We start from the raw sequence: 19397 nt of genomic DNA, 5'->3' as shown, positions 1-19397 counted from the left end.
AATTTTCCTTTTTTTTTTTTTTTTTTTTTTTTTTTTTTTTTTTTTTTTTTAATTAAAAAGCAAAATCGAATCTCCTTTAAAACAACTTCAAAAATTCCTCGTAACGCTTTCGAAGAATTCCGAAGGAAGCTAAAATTGCACGATATTTTTCAAACGTAAAAGAAAAAAGAAAACGTAAAAGCTCTACGACACTAACGTAACGTACAGTTAATCAATAAACACTCGTAACTTTCGCGCAATTAAAAATTCCTCGAATTAAGAAACGTTCAACATTAAGAATACCAACTAACTCGAAAAAGGAGTCAGCCCCGTGGAACACAAACTGGCAACAACGGTCTTCGTCCTTTCTCCAATATATTTCTCGCCTCCTTTCTTCGCAAAAAATACACATCGATTTAAAAGACAGATACATTATCTCGTAGCTTCCCCCGTCCGGTTTCGTCGCCCTCTGTCGCTCGACTTTACAACTGTACAACTCCCCACTCTCTCCCACTCTCGCACCCTCTACCTTAACTTCTTTCACGTGTCTCCTCTATCATCGTGCAACACTGTATTATATGCTTAAAGACTTCATCGACATTATCGTCGTCGTCATTATCATCATCGTTATCATTATCATTTAGCAATCGTTAAAATTATTGTACATTATTTAATTAGTAATCGTTAGAATATAATATTGTTGATGTACATGTGGCTCCACCATGTCCATTGCGGAGAACGCGTAAATTACTAGGCACGCGCGAACAAAGGAGAACCCCGCTTCGTCGAAAATACTCGAATATGTTTCTCTGGAAACCCATTCCTTCGACCAGCATTTTCTCCAGAATTTATTTTCTTTTACAATAATTTTTCTCGCCGTGTTTCTTTTCTTTAAAATTCCTTTTTTACTTTGAACATTTCGGACGTCGAATTTTTCAAGTATTTCGAAAAGTTCAAGAGGGTTCTCAAAGCCACAGTCGACGTAGTTCTAGTTACTTTCTATGGGGAAGTTTCGGTTACCGATTCGGGGATTTTCACTCGCGACAAAATAAAATTACGAAATCGCTTGCGAATCTTCTGGAATTTTAAAAATTTTACAAAAATTTCGAATCTTTTACAATAGTAGGTTCTGGAATATTTTATCTTCCATATATATCATCTATAAGAGAATATTTCGTAATTCCATCGGTCGTTTATAACACTACTGATAAATTCGATTTTAATGTTCGCGTCTATAATTTCCAATTTTCCGTTCTCTTCAAATTTTACAATTTTCAAAATCGAATCGACTGGGACGTTGTTCGCGCGTACCTATCGAATATCTACGTCATGTAATTTCTATTAAACGCACACGGGCGCATTAAGTCGAACCGCACCGCCGCATTGCCAATTCGCAAAAAATCTCCCTGCATCTGCGCGACGAAGTTTTTTCACCATTTTTCATTTTCTCCTTTTTCTCTTTTTTCTCTCCCACATTCTGGGCGGAGTGCACGCCGAGTCCCTTTCTTTCCTCTCATGCACGAACTCATTTTCTCGCACACACACGCGCACGCATATACACGCCCACTCACACACACACACACACACACACACACACACACACGCGCATACACTCGTCCACACTCAGTTCCGTTCGAACAGAACCACTAACTGTTGTACATACAAAGTATCGCTTGCCATTTTTTTTTTAAATTAGCGCGCGCGCGTTTATGTTGTATACATACGTGTGAGGTTAGTGTTGGGAATCGCAACGCGATCATATCCGCCTGGAGAATTATTTTTCTCTCTCGCTCTCTTTCTCCCTCTCCGACTACCCTTCTTTCTCTCTCTCTCTCTTTTTTTTATTCAGTCACAAACGAACAAATTCGTAATTCGATAAAAATTCGACTAATCGAAAAATTCGCCTACTAAAATTTGCAAGTGAACCGTGCAAGTGTATTATCGTCGTGATAATTTTGCCACTGTTGTAGGGTTCCACAATTAACACGAAAAAATTGCAACGATGCGAAAATTTTGCGACAGAAATTTTGCCTGACGCTTGAACGCGTTTTGCGTAAACCGGCGGTCCCGGAGCCCGAAAATTTTTCGAGGACACTCGTCTTCCGAAATGCGCAACTTCCTATATACATAACGTGTCTTTTTTTGGCCCAAGTGTCCCGTTAAAGTAATTGCTACAGTCGAATACGCAAAAATTTCGAAGTGCGCGGGGCACCGGGACCGCTAGGTCCAACCGTTCGAAAGTTCGCGCGTAAACTGTTCGAACGTTGGCGGGAAGAAACGTTTCGAGCGCCGAAAATGAGGAACAACGCCGCGAGAAGTTTGTCAATTTTCAACGAATACACCTCTAAAAAGAATTTCGAAATATAATCGAATTTAACAAATCTAACCTACTAGAATCACAAGTGTTGCCGCAGAATGTCTGCAAATTCGATCGATTATTTTATTTTTTTATCTCGTCCCGTTCATCGATAGAAAAATGTCCGTCGTTCTGGAACGAAACCCAGGGCCCCGAGGGTACTTCGTCCATCGCTGGCACGCGGTGGACGCCGCGTTATCGATAACCTCTTAAAGTAACTTTCTTAGAAATAACTTTCCAATCACAAAGGCGATTTGATTCCCATCACTGTACGCAAAATATTACGTAAATGTGTGTCCGTGTAAAGTGTACGTGTATGTGTGTGCGTGTGTCGTGTATGTGTGTGCAACCTAGCAAATATATAATATATTGTATATATATAAAACGCTCCAAATAGAAATAAAATTTTACCAATTATTAATCGAATGCGGAGCAAAAGAACTCCCGACAAGTTTGTTTCTCGATTTTTCTCCTTAGTATGCGTTTGCTTCTTTTTTCGTTTTCTACTAAAACGTACAACAATAATTTTTTTTCAGTCTAATACATTCCAAAGCACCAATTCGTTATAATTCCCCGATCCAATATGGCCGACACAGCCGAGTGTCCAGGCCATGACGTGTTTCCTTTCGAGAGAGAATTCTCGCGTTCACGTTCGATGCGCGCGCTTACACCTAGAAGGAAAAAAAAAAATGGGAGCCGAAATCCTACGTGTTCGTCCTTCTTCCCGACTTAATTTTCCCCGTCTCACACCGAATCCTCGATTTCACCGATAATTTCGTTACTTTACAATTAGTATGTATAGTAGTTATCGTTATATAATTACTAGTAGAAGATACGAGACGCGCTTGAGATTTTCTCGTCGTGTGTTTATCGAACAAGCGCACGCTGTTGAACATCGTGTGATGCACGATCGATCGAGTTTCGCTGGTATAGTTATATAGTTGTGCCTCGTTGCAACTTAACATTTTCACTTTTCTCTCTCTCTCTCTTTCTCTCTCTCTCTCTCTTACGACTAGTAAAACGACGATGTACACTCGAGCTGTGAGACGAATTTACAAGCTAAGAAACGCACGTGCTCGTAATCCCGTGTAAAAGCTAGTATAGTTGTCGTAAAATTTAATATAGTTGATAGTGGCAGCATACACTTGCTTCGACGTCGTTCTCTGTGCTTTTTTTTTCTTTTTTTCTTTTTTTTTTCGTCGTTTTTAGTAATGAAATATTTATACTTTTGAAGGCTGATAATAATCGCTGGTATAGTCGTTAGTATAGTTCTTAACTGTAGTTAATCGTCGTCGACATTGATCACGCAGTTCGAAACTAAAGGTGAACCGATCGCTAATTCATCGACAGTAAAAATATCACATATGCACGAGCAATTAACGATTAGTATAGTCGATGGAGATGCTCGAACTACGAGGAAACAACTATAGTTCAATCTATACAACGCGATTGAAAATCGACTATCCAAGAGAAATTTTCGATCGAATCGAATTAAATGCGCTCAACTATACTTCATTTCAATTTAGAGTCGTGATTAATAGTGAACTACTATTACCTTTTTTCAACGAACAATTGCCATATCCCAGGCACGTTATTGCAATTAAAAATGGCTAGCTGCGACCTAATAGTAAATTTCAAACAACTCTGAGTGCTAACTATTGTCGATCAGAGAACAACTATAAATTGGATTGACCGTACTTAATTTTAATTTAATTTGAATCTTATAAATCGCGTTCCCCTCCCCAGCGGAAATTTGTTCACTCGAAGAACTCGAATGCGAATTTCGAATCGAGGCAACCATAACGGTCCAAACAACTATATCCTCACTCGATCGATCGCGCGTATGTGTTTGGTGTGTACGCGTTCTTCCTGTGTGGTATATTCGCGTGCATTCTTTGTGATGCAAGTACAAATGTTAGTGTTAAGTGTTAGTAGTAATAATAACAGCGGTAACAGGAGCAATAATAGTAATAAATAGTAGTAATAGTAGTAGTAGTAGTAAGTCGACTGGGTGCACATCCGACGAGGGCAGGTCCTACATTGACAAACAACGACGGTATCGTTTCTTTTAAAAATCTGTGACAATTTGTACGATCATCAGTACTATATAATAGTAATTCTGCCTTCCACTATATCGTGCCATTTTTCGGTCCTTCTCTGTACTATTTTTCGACACCTTTCACCATCACTATGCTGTTCTTCAGACTTATTCATATGCCTTGCAGCGATGTTTTTTTTTTTTATTTCTAGTGTCTCACTATTTTTTTATTTTATTTTATTTTATTTTTTTTTACTTTTCTTTATATAGTAAATCAACTGTTGAATGTTTTATTGACAGTCGATAAATGTGATGAAAAATTTTTGTACGTTTTGGTGTTAGTATTGGCAGCCCCGAAAATTTTTTTAGCCGATTATAGTTACAACCCTGATTGACAAAATGGTACTATCTTCCTGTTACAACGAATCAATATGCTTATCTTCGTTATTCACGAATTATTTACAACGGCACGCAAAATAATTTCGACGAAACTCAATTTCCACTACCATCCGAAGCTACTATACGATACTAACTTATTGCCGTTTTTACCGCTACTATAATTTTATTATGCGCTTTACGAATCTCGAGAAATAATCGATGAAATTTCCAAAATGAATTTTCTACGCTCGAATAGTTCGCGAATGGTATCAAATCATTTTTTCCAGAAACTAGAAAAACGCTACTTTCGCTAATTAATTTCTTTTTTTTCCAAAATTGAGCAATATTCTTAAACATCACAATGATACCAAATTTCGAGATGTTGTTAGTATAGAAGTCATAAGAAGACCAATTTCACGAAGAATTTTTACATCACCTGGCAAGGTGAAAAATTTTACAAAGAATTCGAGAATTTTTCAACAAAATATTTTTTTTTTCCCCTCAATTTTTCGTGACACTGGTCCAAAATGGTTAGTCAACGAAGATTCAGAGGCAGGGTGAAAAACACAGGTAAAAGTTTCGATTAAAATTCTCAGGGCTCCTTACATTTCTCTCTCTCTCTCTCTCTCTCTCTCTCTCTCTCTCTCTCTCTCTCACACACACACCCTCTCTCTCTCTTTCTCTCGTTACAAATAACAATTATGTACAATATAAATCGTATATTCCGCGGACGAGAACAGAAAAAAAAGCGGAAAACGAAAATCCTTTCGTACGCGTATTAAAAACCCAGAAAATAATGCATCGAACTACCATAACAAAGTATAATCATTTAACTTTATTTATAATAATCTTCAGCTTATAAGCTTCCTCCGTTCCTTGTTTTTCTTCGTTTTCTACAGCTTCCAATAAATTAAAACGACTCCCACCCCCTCTTTCTCGCTCGCTCTCTCACTCTCTCTCTCTCCAACTCGCGATTAATACAAGCACCTTCCTCTCACTGTGGCACTCTTTCATTCTCGTTCTCACTCTTTCACTCACGCTCTTTCTCTCCCTCTCTCTCGCAGGGCCGAACGTTGCCTCCAATAAGAAAATACCGTATCTCAACCGTCTGTTGGCTAATTACGAACGCGGGCCGTATAGAATCATTTCCCATCCTGCTTCAACGCGTGGCTCAAGTATCAGGTTACGTTCACGGTGACTGACTGCCTGCGACTAAACACGCGGTGTTTATAGCCGCCCAGCGCTCAGGGACACAGGCTCCCATCGCCAATCGACCTTCGCTTTCTACGTTCGTTTACAATTCGTGGTCGAAGGATAAGTCTCGAGACCGATCGCTGAAAGACAATGCGATCGCCACCGATTATTTTTCATCCTCCTCTATTTCTAACGCGGATGGATTCTAAAATCGAATTTAAAAAAAATCTTTTTTCGCGATACTTTTTTTTAATAAAAATCTTTTCTTTCGTCTCCGAAAAGACACGAAAGAGAAGGGACAATGTGACACGCGTCACTCTCGGGTAACATTAACGAGGCCAATTAGTTCTGTTTTATCGACAGAGATATATAAATCCCTGCTGATAACGTTGTTTCCTTAATTTCCTACTTCCAGCAGTCGTCACCGCGTACACAATCCACAATCCGCGAAATTATTATCCACACATCTGCGTTTACGCGTGTGCACACGGCAGGCAAAAGGGAGGACGCCTAGGAGAAACGGACAGACCAGGGTACCCGGGCGGACAAACAGACAGACAAGAGAGATTGCGGCACGATGCGCATACATATGATACATAATCAGCGTGTGTAATGATCCATGTGTGTAGCGTGTTCGTACGCGCGCATACGTGCGCTTATGCTCGCGTAGTGTGTAGGTGTGGCTCGACACATTTAAAAGGAGTATTATAGTTTGTCTCTTAAAAAACACAGAAACTCGAGTCTACGCTTGGCAGTATCATGAACAATCGCTCGCTCGTCCATCGACAGAGAACTCGAGCGGGCGCACGTACTATATATATGTATATATATATATATAATAGATGTATGCATGTGTGTGTGTATATATATATAATATATATATTTTGTGTTTTTTTCTTTATCTCGTTTTCGTTATCGCTTATAATATCTCTAGATGTCACCTGATGACGCGCGTGGTAGTAGTAGTGTGTCTCCCCTTGTTCATTTTTTTTTCTTCTCTGTCGTTTTCTAATTACTTTTTAAATCTGTTGCAATAGCTTCGAGAAAAACAACTACGACACATTTAGATAATGAGAAATCGACGTCGACGGTTAACGCCCTTGGCAGTGATCGTAGAATTGCATGTAGTTTTTCTTTCGTTCAAATGTGCATGTGTGTAAGTTCCCTGTGTGTACATCTGTGTGTGTGTGTATAGATCGGTGTATGTGTGTGCGCGCGTGTCCTCTCTCCTTCGTGCGTTCATCGCCCCTCCACACGCACTTCCTTGCACTCTGTCTCTCTCCCTTTTCTCTCCTCTCTTCTCGGCTCACGCTCACGGAGCAACGTGTGACCGGTTTCTGATTCGTCGAAGGATGCGGTTCACCTTGATTCCCGCTGGATCTCTCAACGTCAAACTCGTCCGAGAGAAAACATCGCCACAGGCGATGCGGGGTTTCTACGTTTTTCTATGGGGCGACATCTGTCGCCCGCCATGCGAACTAGCCCGACGCGACACCAGGAATCACGGTGAGCAGTTTGCGCAGGTCCTTCGCTCAACGGGGAAGCCCTAAGAGTGTCGATGACGACCTGCCGTCGACGGGCCGTGACGAATTTTTCCTGCGCCCCAAGATACAGGGGGAATATCTCCATTCTGAGAACGTCGTTTCCTCCTGTCGTTCTCCCATGCAAGACACTGACTACCTTCTACCACCACCTTATTTTATTGCACGATTTTTGCTTTGGCATCGAACCAGGAGTACCCAAACTGTTCTCTTCGTTTGAATGGTCAAGCTCTGTAATTTTAACCTGGCTGTGAATTTATCCACCTTGCGTGATTACATTCAGGGTACTTTCCTCGCTTTCCCCCGTTGAAAGCAATTAAGTTCCCTAGAAGAAGTTAAAGTTCTTAAATTAGTCGAGGTTGACGCAGTCAACGTTCTTTCCTAGGCAAGTCTATTGCATTAAAAACAGCGAGATTCTCATCGGTAACAGGCTATGACAGGTAAACTTCAATAAGCGGCAACAATTCGGAACAGATAACATGTAATATAATTCTAACAGTGTGGGAAACTTTATCAACAGAAGCTCATCGCAAGAAACACAAGTTGTGTACCCTAGTCGAGGGAGACAAGAGCTTGATCATTCCAACTGAAGCTTGACTCAACCCTAGGGGTAAACGTCAGTCGCTGTTCCCGTGTATGAGAGAACGACTTGACAGGGTGCTATTCTTCAGCAATGGCGATTTAACCGCGGACATCTTTGTAAAGTGTCCATTTCTAGCGAGTGAAAAGGAAGTAGACGATTTTACAAGCTGTCCTCGCGCGCAGTACGCTTAAACGTTAACTCTTAAAGAACTCTAAAGTCCAAACGAACGTGTTACGGTCGTCGACCCGTGGTACAACCTCAAAGATGCTCGTTACCACGGATCGACGACACACAGCTACTGTACAGGTGTATACAATAGGCAATGTCGTCGCGATGTGTGGTGCTTTCAAGAAAATTTTCCTTCCGTTCTCATTCCTCATTCATTCCTCATCCTCTTTCTTTCCTTTTTTCAGCAAAAACGGCGATGTTCAAAAGCACTCGATGTGGTAAACGCACGAGTGTGTTTTTGTCGTACAACAAATGCGGAGTACAGGTGTGTGCAAGTGTGCTGGTGTCTCTGTACAGGTCCCCTCGGCCTCCAATCGTTGCTGGGGTCACCTTTTAACAATTATCCTGTGCTTACAACAACTTCCACTGGTAGACTGTAATCCTGATAGTTTTGGATGTCTACTGTTACTCTTAAATGTAGTCACGTTAACTGATCAATCTCGATCACAACAGAGGGGTAGAAATTAGCCCCCAGCAACGCTCTGATAGGGTGTCCGAAGTTCCAAGGGGTGTCATATCTTGCTGATTCTGGAGAATAACGCGTGCCGCATGAAGCTAGAAGCGACAACCACGTCGGTGGGTAATGGCGGTGATAGTTTGGGTGTCCTTCTTCCGGTTTTCTTTCGCAACTCCATCTTGTACCATCACAACGTTCTTTCCACGCTGTTCTGCGGTGTGGCAGTGTCTGCCTTGCGGCATTTTGCATACTTAATAGATCTTTCATTGTCTTGATAGACTTCAAGGGGACTGTCTGACCCCACCATCCAAATCATGCCGATCCGAGGTATCAAAGGTGTCCAAACCTAATGGACGTGACGATCAGCGATGATTATTGGGTCACGTGACTCGTGTATAGCATTGATTCTTGAGTATCGAGTACGGGAACGTGTTAGAATCGTCCCAGACCGACATGATTGGAGAAGAACGATGTTACTCGAGTATAGTAACGTGCCGCATAAGTGTTTCGCTTCGTTCGACGTATGACAGGTATAACTGTACAATAGTAAAACACAGTACGTGTGTCTATAAGATGTTTCTATTCTGTTCTAGGCGAAGTATTAATTAAGTCTTTCTCTTGTCCACCGTTTCATGTATGGAACTGCCATCCACGATGACTACACGTTATATCCAGTCTCACTATGCTCGCCAGCCTTTCATCTGGATCTCCCTAACTGCTTGTTTCTTTTGTCGTCGAAATTAATAGACCGCCTGTTAACTCCAACCACCTCTGATCTTTCCCGATGCTCCTACTAAACTCAACGAACTCTGCACGCGTTGTACGTACATTACACGAATTTACGTTTCTTTTTTTCATTTTTTTTTTTTTTTTTTTTTTTTTTTTTTTTTTTTTTTTTTTTTTTTTTTTTTTGGTTTGCTCGTTTAATTTACTACGGAATACAACTGCATACGATCAGTTAATAGCATAGAGTTACAGTGTTACAACATTGAGAATCTTAGTGTACAGTGTGGCTCACATTTGTGTCTGTGTGTATGCGTAGGTGTGTGTCTGTAAATCTTTCCCAGTTTTCCAATACTCCTGTGACCAGATCTGCTGTGTTTCTCTGATGTTTCGTGCATGCCTGTACGTTGTGTGTACGTGTGTCTGTCACTCTCGGTTCGTATACGAACCGGCTGAAAGCCGATCGCAGAAGCTACCGCATGTGTCTGCTGATCGGGATATTTTCTCAGTGCCACTTCTCCAGCTTCCTTTCGTTTGTCCTTTAACAGTCGAGTGTGTTTTTATGCTAGCATTGTATGTCCCAAGGTTTAGCTAATCTTGGAGACGCAACGTGTCGAAACGTATCATCATTCCCCTAAGTTCTCACTTCCAGTTCGTGTCTTCAGCTGATTTGGCGTGACCCTGTTCCGTGTTTCTCCTTATTAAAAAGATCTTTCGTTTCCGCAGTTCCTGCCAGTTTTTCACGTAATCTGCTCTCTCTTACTCGCTCTCGTTCTCTCCCCCTATCTCTCTCTCTTTCTTTCCTCTTCCAGCTCAATGCTTTTCATGCACTCCCTCTTACACCCTTTCCTTTCTCTCCCTCTCTTCCTTTCTCACCGTCTAAACGCAATTTAATATTCCATATACACTCACTCTCCCTCTCTTTCGTACTATCTCTCGCTCTACCTTTCTCTCTCTCTCTCTCCCTCTCTCTCGCACAGATTTACAATATTTTGCTTGGTTTTGTTGATTTTTTCATCTTTTTTTTTTATTAAAAAATTAAAACGGACGGTTAAATTTTACGATTTCGTTTGTCGGTGAGCCGATGTCCGCTGCTGAAGGCACAAGGCTTTGCACTTGAACTCGGTCACCTAGCCTAGCTTCACTGACTTACTACAACCTACTACCAACTAGCCTCGCTTACTTTTACTTTACTTAACGTCCTACATTGCTACTACACTTTTATTCTCTCTTTCTCTCTTCCCACCCATCTCTCTCGTTTCCCTCTGCTCTGCCAGTACGCGAAAAAGAAAACCCGGACGCGCGCAAATGCCAAGCCTCGTCTTCGACACCTGTTCGTCGCGGAAAAACCGTTCCTCCTCTCCATCATTCACCGTCATCATTATGATCAAACTCTAACCACCTCTTTCTCTTTTCTTTCCTTGTATAAACAATGTACATGCTAGCAATATATTATTATGCTATGTGTTGTGATATAGACTCTATGGTATCATTATGTATAATCGTATCGTTTGTTATTTTCCATCATCATCATTTTTCTTTCTTTGTTATTTCGCACTCGATTCACGAGTCGGCCAGGCCAGGTCGCTGCTCAACAGCCGGCCCGCCCATTCGTCCCATTCTACTCCTTTCTCCGCACACGGCTACGCAAGGAGTGCTATTGATCCTGTCTGTCCTACCATCATCACCATCATCATCATTATCATCATCATCATCATCATCATCATCATTATCATCATCGTTATCATCATGATTATCATAGTATCTTCTCAATTACATCTCAGCCAAAAATTCCACACGCATACAGTACACACACACTCCCTCTCTCACACTCTGTCTCTTAGCTCTTCTGGTTACACTCGTACTCGTTTTGTTGCTCTTACAACGCGCCCGCCTTTAGCAGGTATCTTATACATTACACATTATACATTTACATATCGATTTCGGGGGTAGTCAGGTAGAGGATATAGTAATAACGTAACTGTAGGTAGCTCCTTATTACAGTTTCTGTACTGTCTCTACGTATCACAGCCTGGGTGCCTCGCCACTGCCTTCGGTTCTTCCTGACTTCATCGTACATACATCATCGTCATCCTCCGCGTCTAGCTCCAAACTAGCACTGCCAAATGCTCCCCCAGCCTCATGGTAACTTCACAAGACCGGTATAGAGCTGAGAGAAGGTGAGAAGCGAATTCTGTACGTGCCGATGCTATTAGACGACATCGGTCTACTACTCAGGCAGTGGCATGGTGGTGCACTAGTACAGGAGGTTCTCCACGTCCACGTTCCACGTCTGCCGATGATGCTGTGCTCTATCAGCTTCGTCGTCTCGGACGCCTCGCGGACTCGCGATGAAACAACACTGTTAGCCGACAGGGATCGGCAACGGGGAAACTAGGGTGTCACGTCCCAGATCTCGGCGAGGAAAACTGGCAGCTTTTTGTTCTTGAACTTCAAACTGAAGCACATCTCGCTGTTCTGGTTGCCGAGTGTCCGCAGCTCGGTCAACACAGAGAGCAGCTTCGCGAAGATCGTGCCGGACTTCGGCCTGCGCCGGTTGTCCACGTACGCCTTTAACGCCTCCAGGTAGATCTCTTGAATCTTCTCGACCTTCCAGCCTTCGAGCAGGTTCGGCCTCTCTGCAAGAAAACAGGAGGATCTTTTCTCTGTAGCCTGGGCTCAAGGGCTTTAGTCGCGAATCGTGATTGCCGATAAGTTAACGGTGTTTATTACACCAGTACTAATCTCAAGGTATCCACAACGATCTTCACTTTCGAGTGAAAAATTGAATCATGTTCTCACGGACTATCCGATGAATTTTTATACCATACCTATGATTCGAGAACGCCTAATACTTTACACTGGTTAATCAAATCTATGTACCTGAGAATATGACAATGGCCGTCAGCAACGCGTACTCAGCATTGTTCACTTTCATGGTGTACATCTGCCGGCAGAAGTGTAGCAAATCCTCAATCGTCTCGCCCATGCCTGCTACGTTATAGCTGTCCCTGGTATAAGGCTGATTATTGGCGAATATTATGCTGTCTGTCTGCACATCATACTTCCTCGCCATTCGGAGCATCATCACCTCGCTGGAACAGGCTTTCAGCAGAGCGATCTGATCCTCTCGCATTAGCTCGTCGAAGCCGGGTAGCCTCTTCGAGAACTCGACGATCAACTGCACCGTCAGGATCGTAATCTCGGTGATGTGCCTGAACTTGTAGTCACTGATATCCTCACCTTCTGAGGGCTGATTCTGAAACAAGGCGAAGCAAAATTATACCTCTAGGAAAAGTTTCGTTAATTCTTCTACCGTTAGACAAGGAATTGGGAATCACTCTTTACAAGTCAATTTCAAACACCTCCATTATACACTATAGTATCACTGCCCAAGGAGAGTTTCTCACGTTTGCGTTGCCAGGCTATATAGAGATGCGACCATGCTCCGTGCATAATGACTGTATACGCAAACGCTAGCTTATTACAGCTAGATGTGCGAAGGGAATCCCGTCGTGGCACTGAGCTAAGCTTTACAATTCATACTGCAAAGTAACCTCGAAAATAAAAATCCCCTAGCAGCTACGATACCCATTCCTTCGACTAATAAGTGTCATTTAACAAAATTTTCTGTCACTCTAACGCAATCCTTCCCTTTAAAACGGAATACTCGTTCACTAGTCCTACTGCACAATGAAAGCAACATTCGATGAGCTGAACTGAAAGGTTTTTGGGCTGACGATGTGTAATTTCGAACACTCACCGTGATCCTTTTGAGATCCTCCTCACTGGGTTGCTCGTACTCGTTCTGGAAATACACGAGCCTGTGTATCAGCTCCTCCTGCTCCGGGCTGATTGGTTTAATGTAACCATAGGGGCTGACCGGCGTTAGAATGCCGCTGCTTCCAGACGTGGACAACGACTCGGCTTCCGCTGGTTCAATCTTCACGCCCATTTGGTCGCTGCGTATCCCGCTGCCTGGAGAACCATTCATCGTTGTACTGTTCGGCTTGTCCTTCTCCTGGAACAAAACGTCCCCTTCCTGACTGATCCTGATCTACAAAGAGTTCCAATCCTACATTCGATCACAGGCTACGCTCGTAGACCTACCTTCTGCGCCTTCTTCTCCTTGCGCTTCACGGCGCACTGGTACTCTGGCACGACGCACTCAGGCCTCATGCCCACGGTCAAACATTTCTTTAGCCTGCATTCCTGACACTTGCGCCGCATGTACATATCGATCTCGCAATTGTTCCCGTATTTACACTGGTACACCGCGTTCTTCGTGATGCTGCGCCGGAAGAAGCCCTTGCAGCCCTCGCAGGTCAACGCGTTGTAGTGGTAGCCGGAGGCACGGTCACCACACACCAGGCACAGTTCCTCCTGCTGCCTTGGGGTCGGTCCTTTCTTCTTCCTGGCGTCGCAGCCGTCACTGCCGCCACCACCACCTCCGCCACCTCCTCCACCTCCGCCTCCGCCACTTCCATAGCCGTTCAAAGAGCCAGGCTGCGACAGCTCGTCCCTACCTGCAGGACACAAGTTCCAAATCGTATCAGACCCAGTTTTAACAACGTTTTAGTTTTTAACCCATTCGAGGCGGCGATTTTTCTCGAACACGGTCCCCAGCAGCGACTACTCAGAATAACTGATAAATGCTCATTGTTATTACTGCACACACGGCGTGCAACCGATATTATAGCCTCGGAAATCAATTGCATACACGGTATGCAGTCGGTCTCGAATAGGCTAATGGAGTATGAAAATTCTGGTTCTGCTGTGAGCTTCCAAATGTTACTGCTGACTGACAACAGCTAAAATATTGCACATCTAGGGGTAACATGAAGCCCCTGTTATCCCACATTATATCAGTGATACTCTAGGTTCAAACATCGCAATGAGTAGTATTATATTTGAAAAGACTACTTCCTATGTAATTCTCATTTTGTTATCCTATTTTTAGCAGTTAACGAAGTTAAAACAGGCTTGATACCAGTATGCAAAGAAGTCGAAGGGTGTAGAGGAGGTTAACACTTTAGGTTCCACAAATAGGCGACTCCATTTCGAAAAATTTCTGAGGTATCATTCTGAATCGATGTATTTAATCTAGTATTGTATTTATAGTCTATTAATCAAGTCTCCATGAAATAATATGAATTCCTTGTTATCCTAAATTCCAGCAGTGACAGTCTAGGTTCCGCCAATAGGCAATTCTAAGCATCCCAATGAGTCTCTTAGGTATCATTCCGCATCAGGTGTGTCTTAACCTAGTATTATACTTGAAAATACTACTTCCTACCTACTGGTTGAATTTCTTACCCTATCCTGAGAAGTTAACCAACCCAAAACAGGCTGTATACTTGAAAATACTACTTCCTACCTACTGGTTGAATTTCTTACCCTATCCTGAGAAGTTAACCCCAACCCAAAACAGGCTAGAGACCAGTATGCAAAGAAGTCGAAATGTGTAGAGGCTCTAACACTTTAGGTTCCACAAACAGGCAACTCTATCCCGCTAAGTTTCTGAGGCACCATTCTGACTCACGTGTGTTCTATCTAGTATTGTATTTATAGTCTATTAATCCAAAGTCTCCGTGAAATAGCATGAAGCCCTCGTTATCCTAAATTCCATCAGTAACAGGATATTCCCTGTTACTCTAGGCTCCATGAATAGGCAACTCCATCCGAACGAGTTTCTCAGACATCATCCTGAATCCCGCGTGTTTCAATCCAGTATCAGATTCGAAAAGTCTCCACGAAATAACTGAACCTAGTTCCTAGACTAGTTCCTACGCACTCGTCGAATTTCCTACCCCGTCCCGTGAAGTTAGCCAAGCCAAAAGAGGCATGAGCATGCAAAGAAGCTCTTCTTCCCGGTTCCGAAGGAGAATTCTGCGTCTAAGCTATGCGATTCGCCGGCGCGAGTTGCTCGCGAGGTTTCCGGTGATTACGAGGCACGTTACGCCGCGGCTGGTGCACGCGTGTAACGTCCGTGACTCGCTCGGCCGCGAGCAAGCGGGTTCCAGTAACCTACGTGGCGACATCGCCTCTATTACCCCCTTTATCTGTGAAACTCGTCGAATGGAACGCCGCGCGGTAGAAGTCACGGTCGGTGAAAGTACGCCGCGCGCTCTGCACGCGCCTTCCTCGAGCGAGGAGGAACCGAGCGCCGCGTGGCTCCTGGCTCAGCGGACTCGTGGTGCCACGACGAATCGCGATGGGTGTTCTTCGAAGCATCGAACTCGCAACTGCTCCGGTACCATCCTACGAACTCGCAACTGCTCCGGTACCATCCTACGAATTAGACTGACCAAGATTCCCTATCCAGCTAAATCTGCCGACTCTCTGTTGCAGATAAGAGATCAGCGAGGAATAGGTGAGTGAAGGTATGCACTTGGATTTCATAACCTTCTGCAGGGATCACAGGTATCGGGTCATTTAAATGGCGCCAATTTTGATTAAAATACGGATATTCAAATTGGGTACTTTGCATGATAGTTATGTTGACTGGACTGTGGAAGGATCGAGATGGTTTTCGCAGTCAGAATAATTCAGGTTTGCTTCTTGACCACAGTTTATTTCCTTTTGTGGCTGCCTACAGTGTGGTTACTATTTTTTATCTTGCCTTTGCTCTGTGCCTCTTTGCTCTGACATGTCTGTGCCCATGAATCTCGAAGAATTCCGTTAGCAAATGAGAGATTTTATAATATTAGGAATTTGAAGGATACGTTGATTTCTGTGAGACGAGCGTCGATGATGGATAGAATGTGTTTTAATGTTCATTTAAGTTTCGCCATTTTTTGGGACAATCGAGTTTTTCATCGATAGGTGCTGTAATACGAGGAGTGGATGCTTTGATTTTCTCTCGTTGCGAAAAGCGAACGTGCTCTCTCTCCTTCTTGGCGATTCCGCGAAGAGAATCCTGAAGACGGGTTCCTCGGATCACCCGGAAGTACTGATCGCCGTGAAAACATCCGCCTGGAACACTGAGACACTGACCGGGCTAGGTGGTCACTCGGTTATTACCCCTTCTTCATCGCTCTGGCGACTCAACTCGTGATCTTTTCACCTCTGATAGCTTTATTTCTCCTCTCCTTTCCATTTCCTTGCTTTTCCCGCGACTTTTCTCCAGTTTCGTGAATTTCCATGCTTTTCGGGAAATTCAAAAATACGCGAATAACAGATTTCTGTGCTTGGGAAAAATGTTTTGGGTCTATTTTGGATAACAATTTCATATTTTAAGTCTTCGATTCCCGATATTTAACTAGGGCCCTACCGCGTCGTCGTATCTTACGAAAAAAGTTACTAGATCGTATCCACGCGTCGTTTAGGATTTTTGCGCGTTGGGATATGTTAAGGGCTCTTGAATTATAATTTCCAACGTGATTTCAGATGAAATATACATCACGAGTCCATAACGTTCGTTTTCTTTGCCTCCCGTAACATTGATGTAGCGTTGTAACTTGAGCATGCTAACAAATATGACTGGATAAGAACTGTCGTTAATCAAATAAACGATAATTATTGTGGAAACTGCGATTTATCATTAAATTGCTATCCCTTGCAGTTTGCGGGGTGGCTAAAAAATACTTGGCCGGTAATAAATCGGCTAAATTTCGCCACAAGTCCGAGGCAAGGCTCTAGAAACCACCACGGGCCAGAGATCTCGCTGCACGGGAGAAACTGAAGGCTAATAAATTACTGGTATGACCTGACACTGGCACAAAACTGATACCACCGCCAGTTTGTGTACATATTAGCAAGTAGCACATAACGATTCTATGTAGAGCGAACAGGCCTCTCGTTTCAGTGCCCCAAACAGGTTTCCTTGCTACTTAACACTGACTCGCTGCTGGTATTCTTGCTAGTTTCTTGCTTACCGTGATATTGTCAAAATGCGATTCAAACGTTCGTTTAATGATCAATTATTCGTTTCATATATACGAATGAAAGTGATTAAAAAATTTACCGAAAATGAGAAACTTGGCAGATTTGTTTCTCCCACCTTCTCAAGACACCGGACAATCTTTTCGTAGTTAAATTGTTCCGATAAATTGAAATCTGGGGATTTTTTCGATTATTTTCCAATAAGTCACTAGATCGTTACGCGTGTTAAAAAATTTTATAATAATTCGCTCGATGCTGAGACGAAGCACGCCGAGAGTCACGATCAGCTACGGTGAAGTCTCTGATTTGCAAACAATCAGGGGTCAAAGTTGGAAAAACTTATTCGCGCGAATACGAAAAATAAGCAGGAATCCTTATAGCGAGCCAACTTTCTTGCTGCTGACCTTGACACTGACTTCTTTCCTCCAAGCCTGTGTATTTATAGAGTGCAAGATGGGAATTCAGAGTCTGAGGGATTCAGAGACCGAGGAAGAGTCTGGAATCTTTTAGTGTGACTAAACAGTTTGAATTCATGCACGATGTGGCAATGACTTTTAGACGCTTCCTGAATGTACAAAAAACTTCAAACGCTATTTAAAATTCTCTTCCACTACTAAATTTCACAGCTTCACCTTGGAATTTCGACAAAAAGACTTACATAGACTGGTTCAGCTTGGTCAAAAACCTGAATGATCAGCAAGATTCGACGAAATTCAGTTTCCATTTATTCAGCAATGTCAAACGTTCTAGATTCCTTCCTCGAATTCCCAAACAGAATTTCGGGGACCCTAAAGAGCTAAATTACTATAGCATCTTGATCACACACACGCGGTGACATACAGTAGAAGAATAGTTAAAATCGTTTGGATTTTTCGAATCTGTTTTTAAATGTCACGTGACATTAAATGTTCCTCGGGTTGAATTTTTAACGAGTCCAAAAATTTGAAGATGATAAGAGAACCTGACCACGATCATCCGCTCTGTACGAGATAGTTATTGTCTATACGACGTGTTAGAAACCACACAGTCTAAATTGAAGTCTAAACTTCACCAGGTACAGTGTCTACCAGACTAAATACAGTTAACATCGACGCTCGCTAGAACGCAAATACCAAAGAAACTTCCGTCGATGCATCTCTTATTATACGCTACCGTTAAAAATCCTAACCTCGAAAAATTCTTCATACGATCGTAAAATAAACATCGAATCAATCCCGATCCCCTCAAACTCCTCGAAATCCCATCAATCCTGATCCCCAAAACGATCATCGACCATCTTCGTCGACCAAAAAAAAAGAAAAAAAAGAAAAATTGGTCAAATTTGAACTCGAAACATCGACGTCGAAATGGAATTTCAACGATGACCGACGTTAAACTTGCACAAAAATATAGAAAGAATCAGTTATAAGGAAAATTAAAAATCCTAACCTCAAAAATTTCTTCGAACAATCGCAAAACGCGCGAATAGTTATAATTCTCGAATCAATCTCGATCCTCTCGAACTCATCGAAATTCCACCGATCCCGATCCCTAAAATAATCGTCCACGATTTTTGTCGATCTAAAAAAAGAAAAATTGGTCAAATTTGAACTCGAAACATTGACGTCGAAGTCAAATTTCAACGATGAGCGACGTTAGATTTGCACAAAAATATGAAAAGAATCGGCAAGGATACGAATAAAAGCAGAGGAACCAGATCGTAGTTTCCCCAGAATCTAGGGGACAGCTACTAGCAAGTGTAGGAGCTTCGGTACAGCCGCTATAGCGGCTCGACGTGGCCGCTCGCCTCCTATACTCTACGCAGCAAGGTTTCCGTGCTGGTTAGTAGCTCTCTCACGGCGGAGCAGTGAGCGGCCTTGACTCTGGCTGGATGCCTGGCTTGTGTAGCCGCGCAGGTACCTCTTCCACACGCGCGCACGTTCCTCTGCACGCGTCCTTCTCGATCCTGCTGGCTCGCCCAACAGACAGCGAGTCTTTGCCTCTCTCTTCGCCGCATGGCCCGCCTCCCCCGACCCCCTCCCCCAACCAATTCCCCC

General features: G+C 42.9%; 1 protein-coding gene across 4 annotated transcripts in view; it reads right to left on the bottom strand.

Moving 5' to 3' along the window:
• Positions 1–7499: 7499 nt before the first annotated feature.
• Ecr (ecdysone receptor) overlaps positions 7500–19397 on the bottom strand; it is a 195420-nt gene continuing 183522 nt past the window's right edge. For 2 of the 4 annotated variants that reach the window (XM_017897019.1, XM_017897016.1), the window contains 4 exons: positions 13588–14003; positions 13241–13498; positions 12361–12736; positions 7500–12116 (listed from right to left, as the gene is read on the bottom strand). In XM_017897019.1, coding sequence (XP_017752508.1) covers positions 11872–12116; positions 12361–12736; positions 13241–13498; positions 13588–14003 — 1295 coding nt within the window. In that variant the 3' untranslated portion in view covers positions 7500–11871. The remainder of the gene's footprint in view (positions 12117–12360; positions 12737–13240; positions 13499–13587; positions 14004–19397) is intronic. The other 2 variants (XM_017897017.1, XM_017897018.1) reach the window with 2 other exon arrangements.

The sequence above is a fragment of the Eufriesea mexicana genome, unplaced genomic scaffold (genome assembly GCF_001483705.2).
Source record: "Eufriesea mexicana isolate 0111107269 unplaced genomic scaffold, ASM148370v2 scaffold440, whole genome shotgun sequence".
NCBI lineage: Eukaryota > Metazoa > Arthropoda > Insecta > Hymenoptera > Apidae > Eufriesea > Eufriesea mexicana.
The sequence above is the reverse complement of the archived record's forward strand: the minus strand, read 5'-3'. Positions and strand labels throughout refer to the sequence as shown.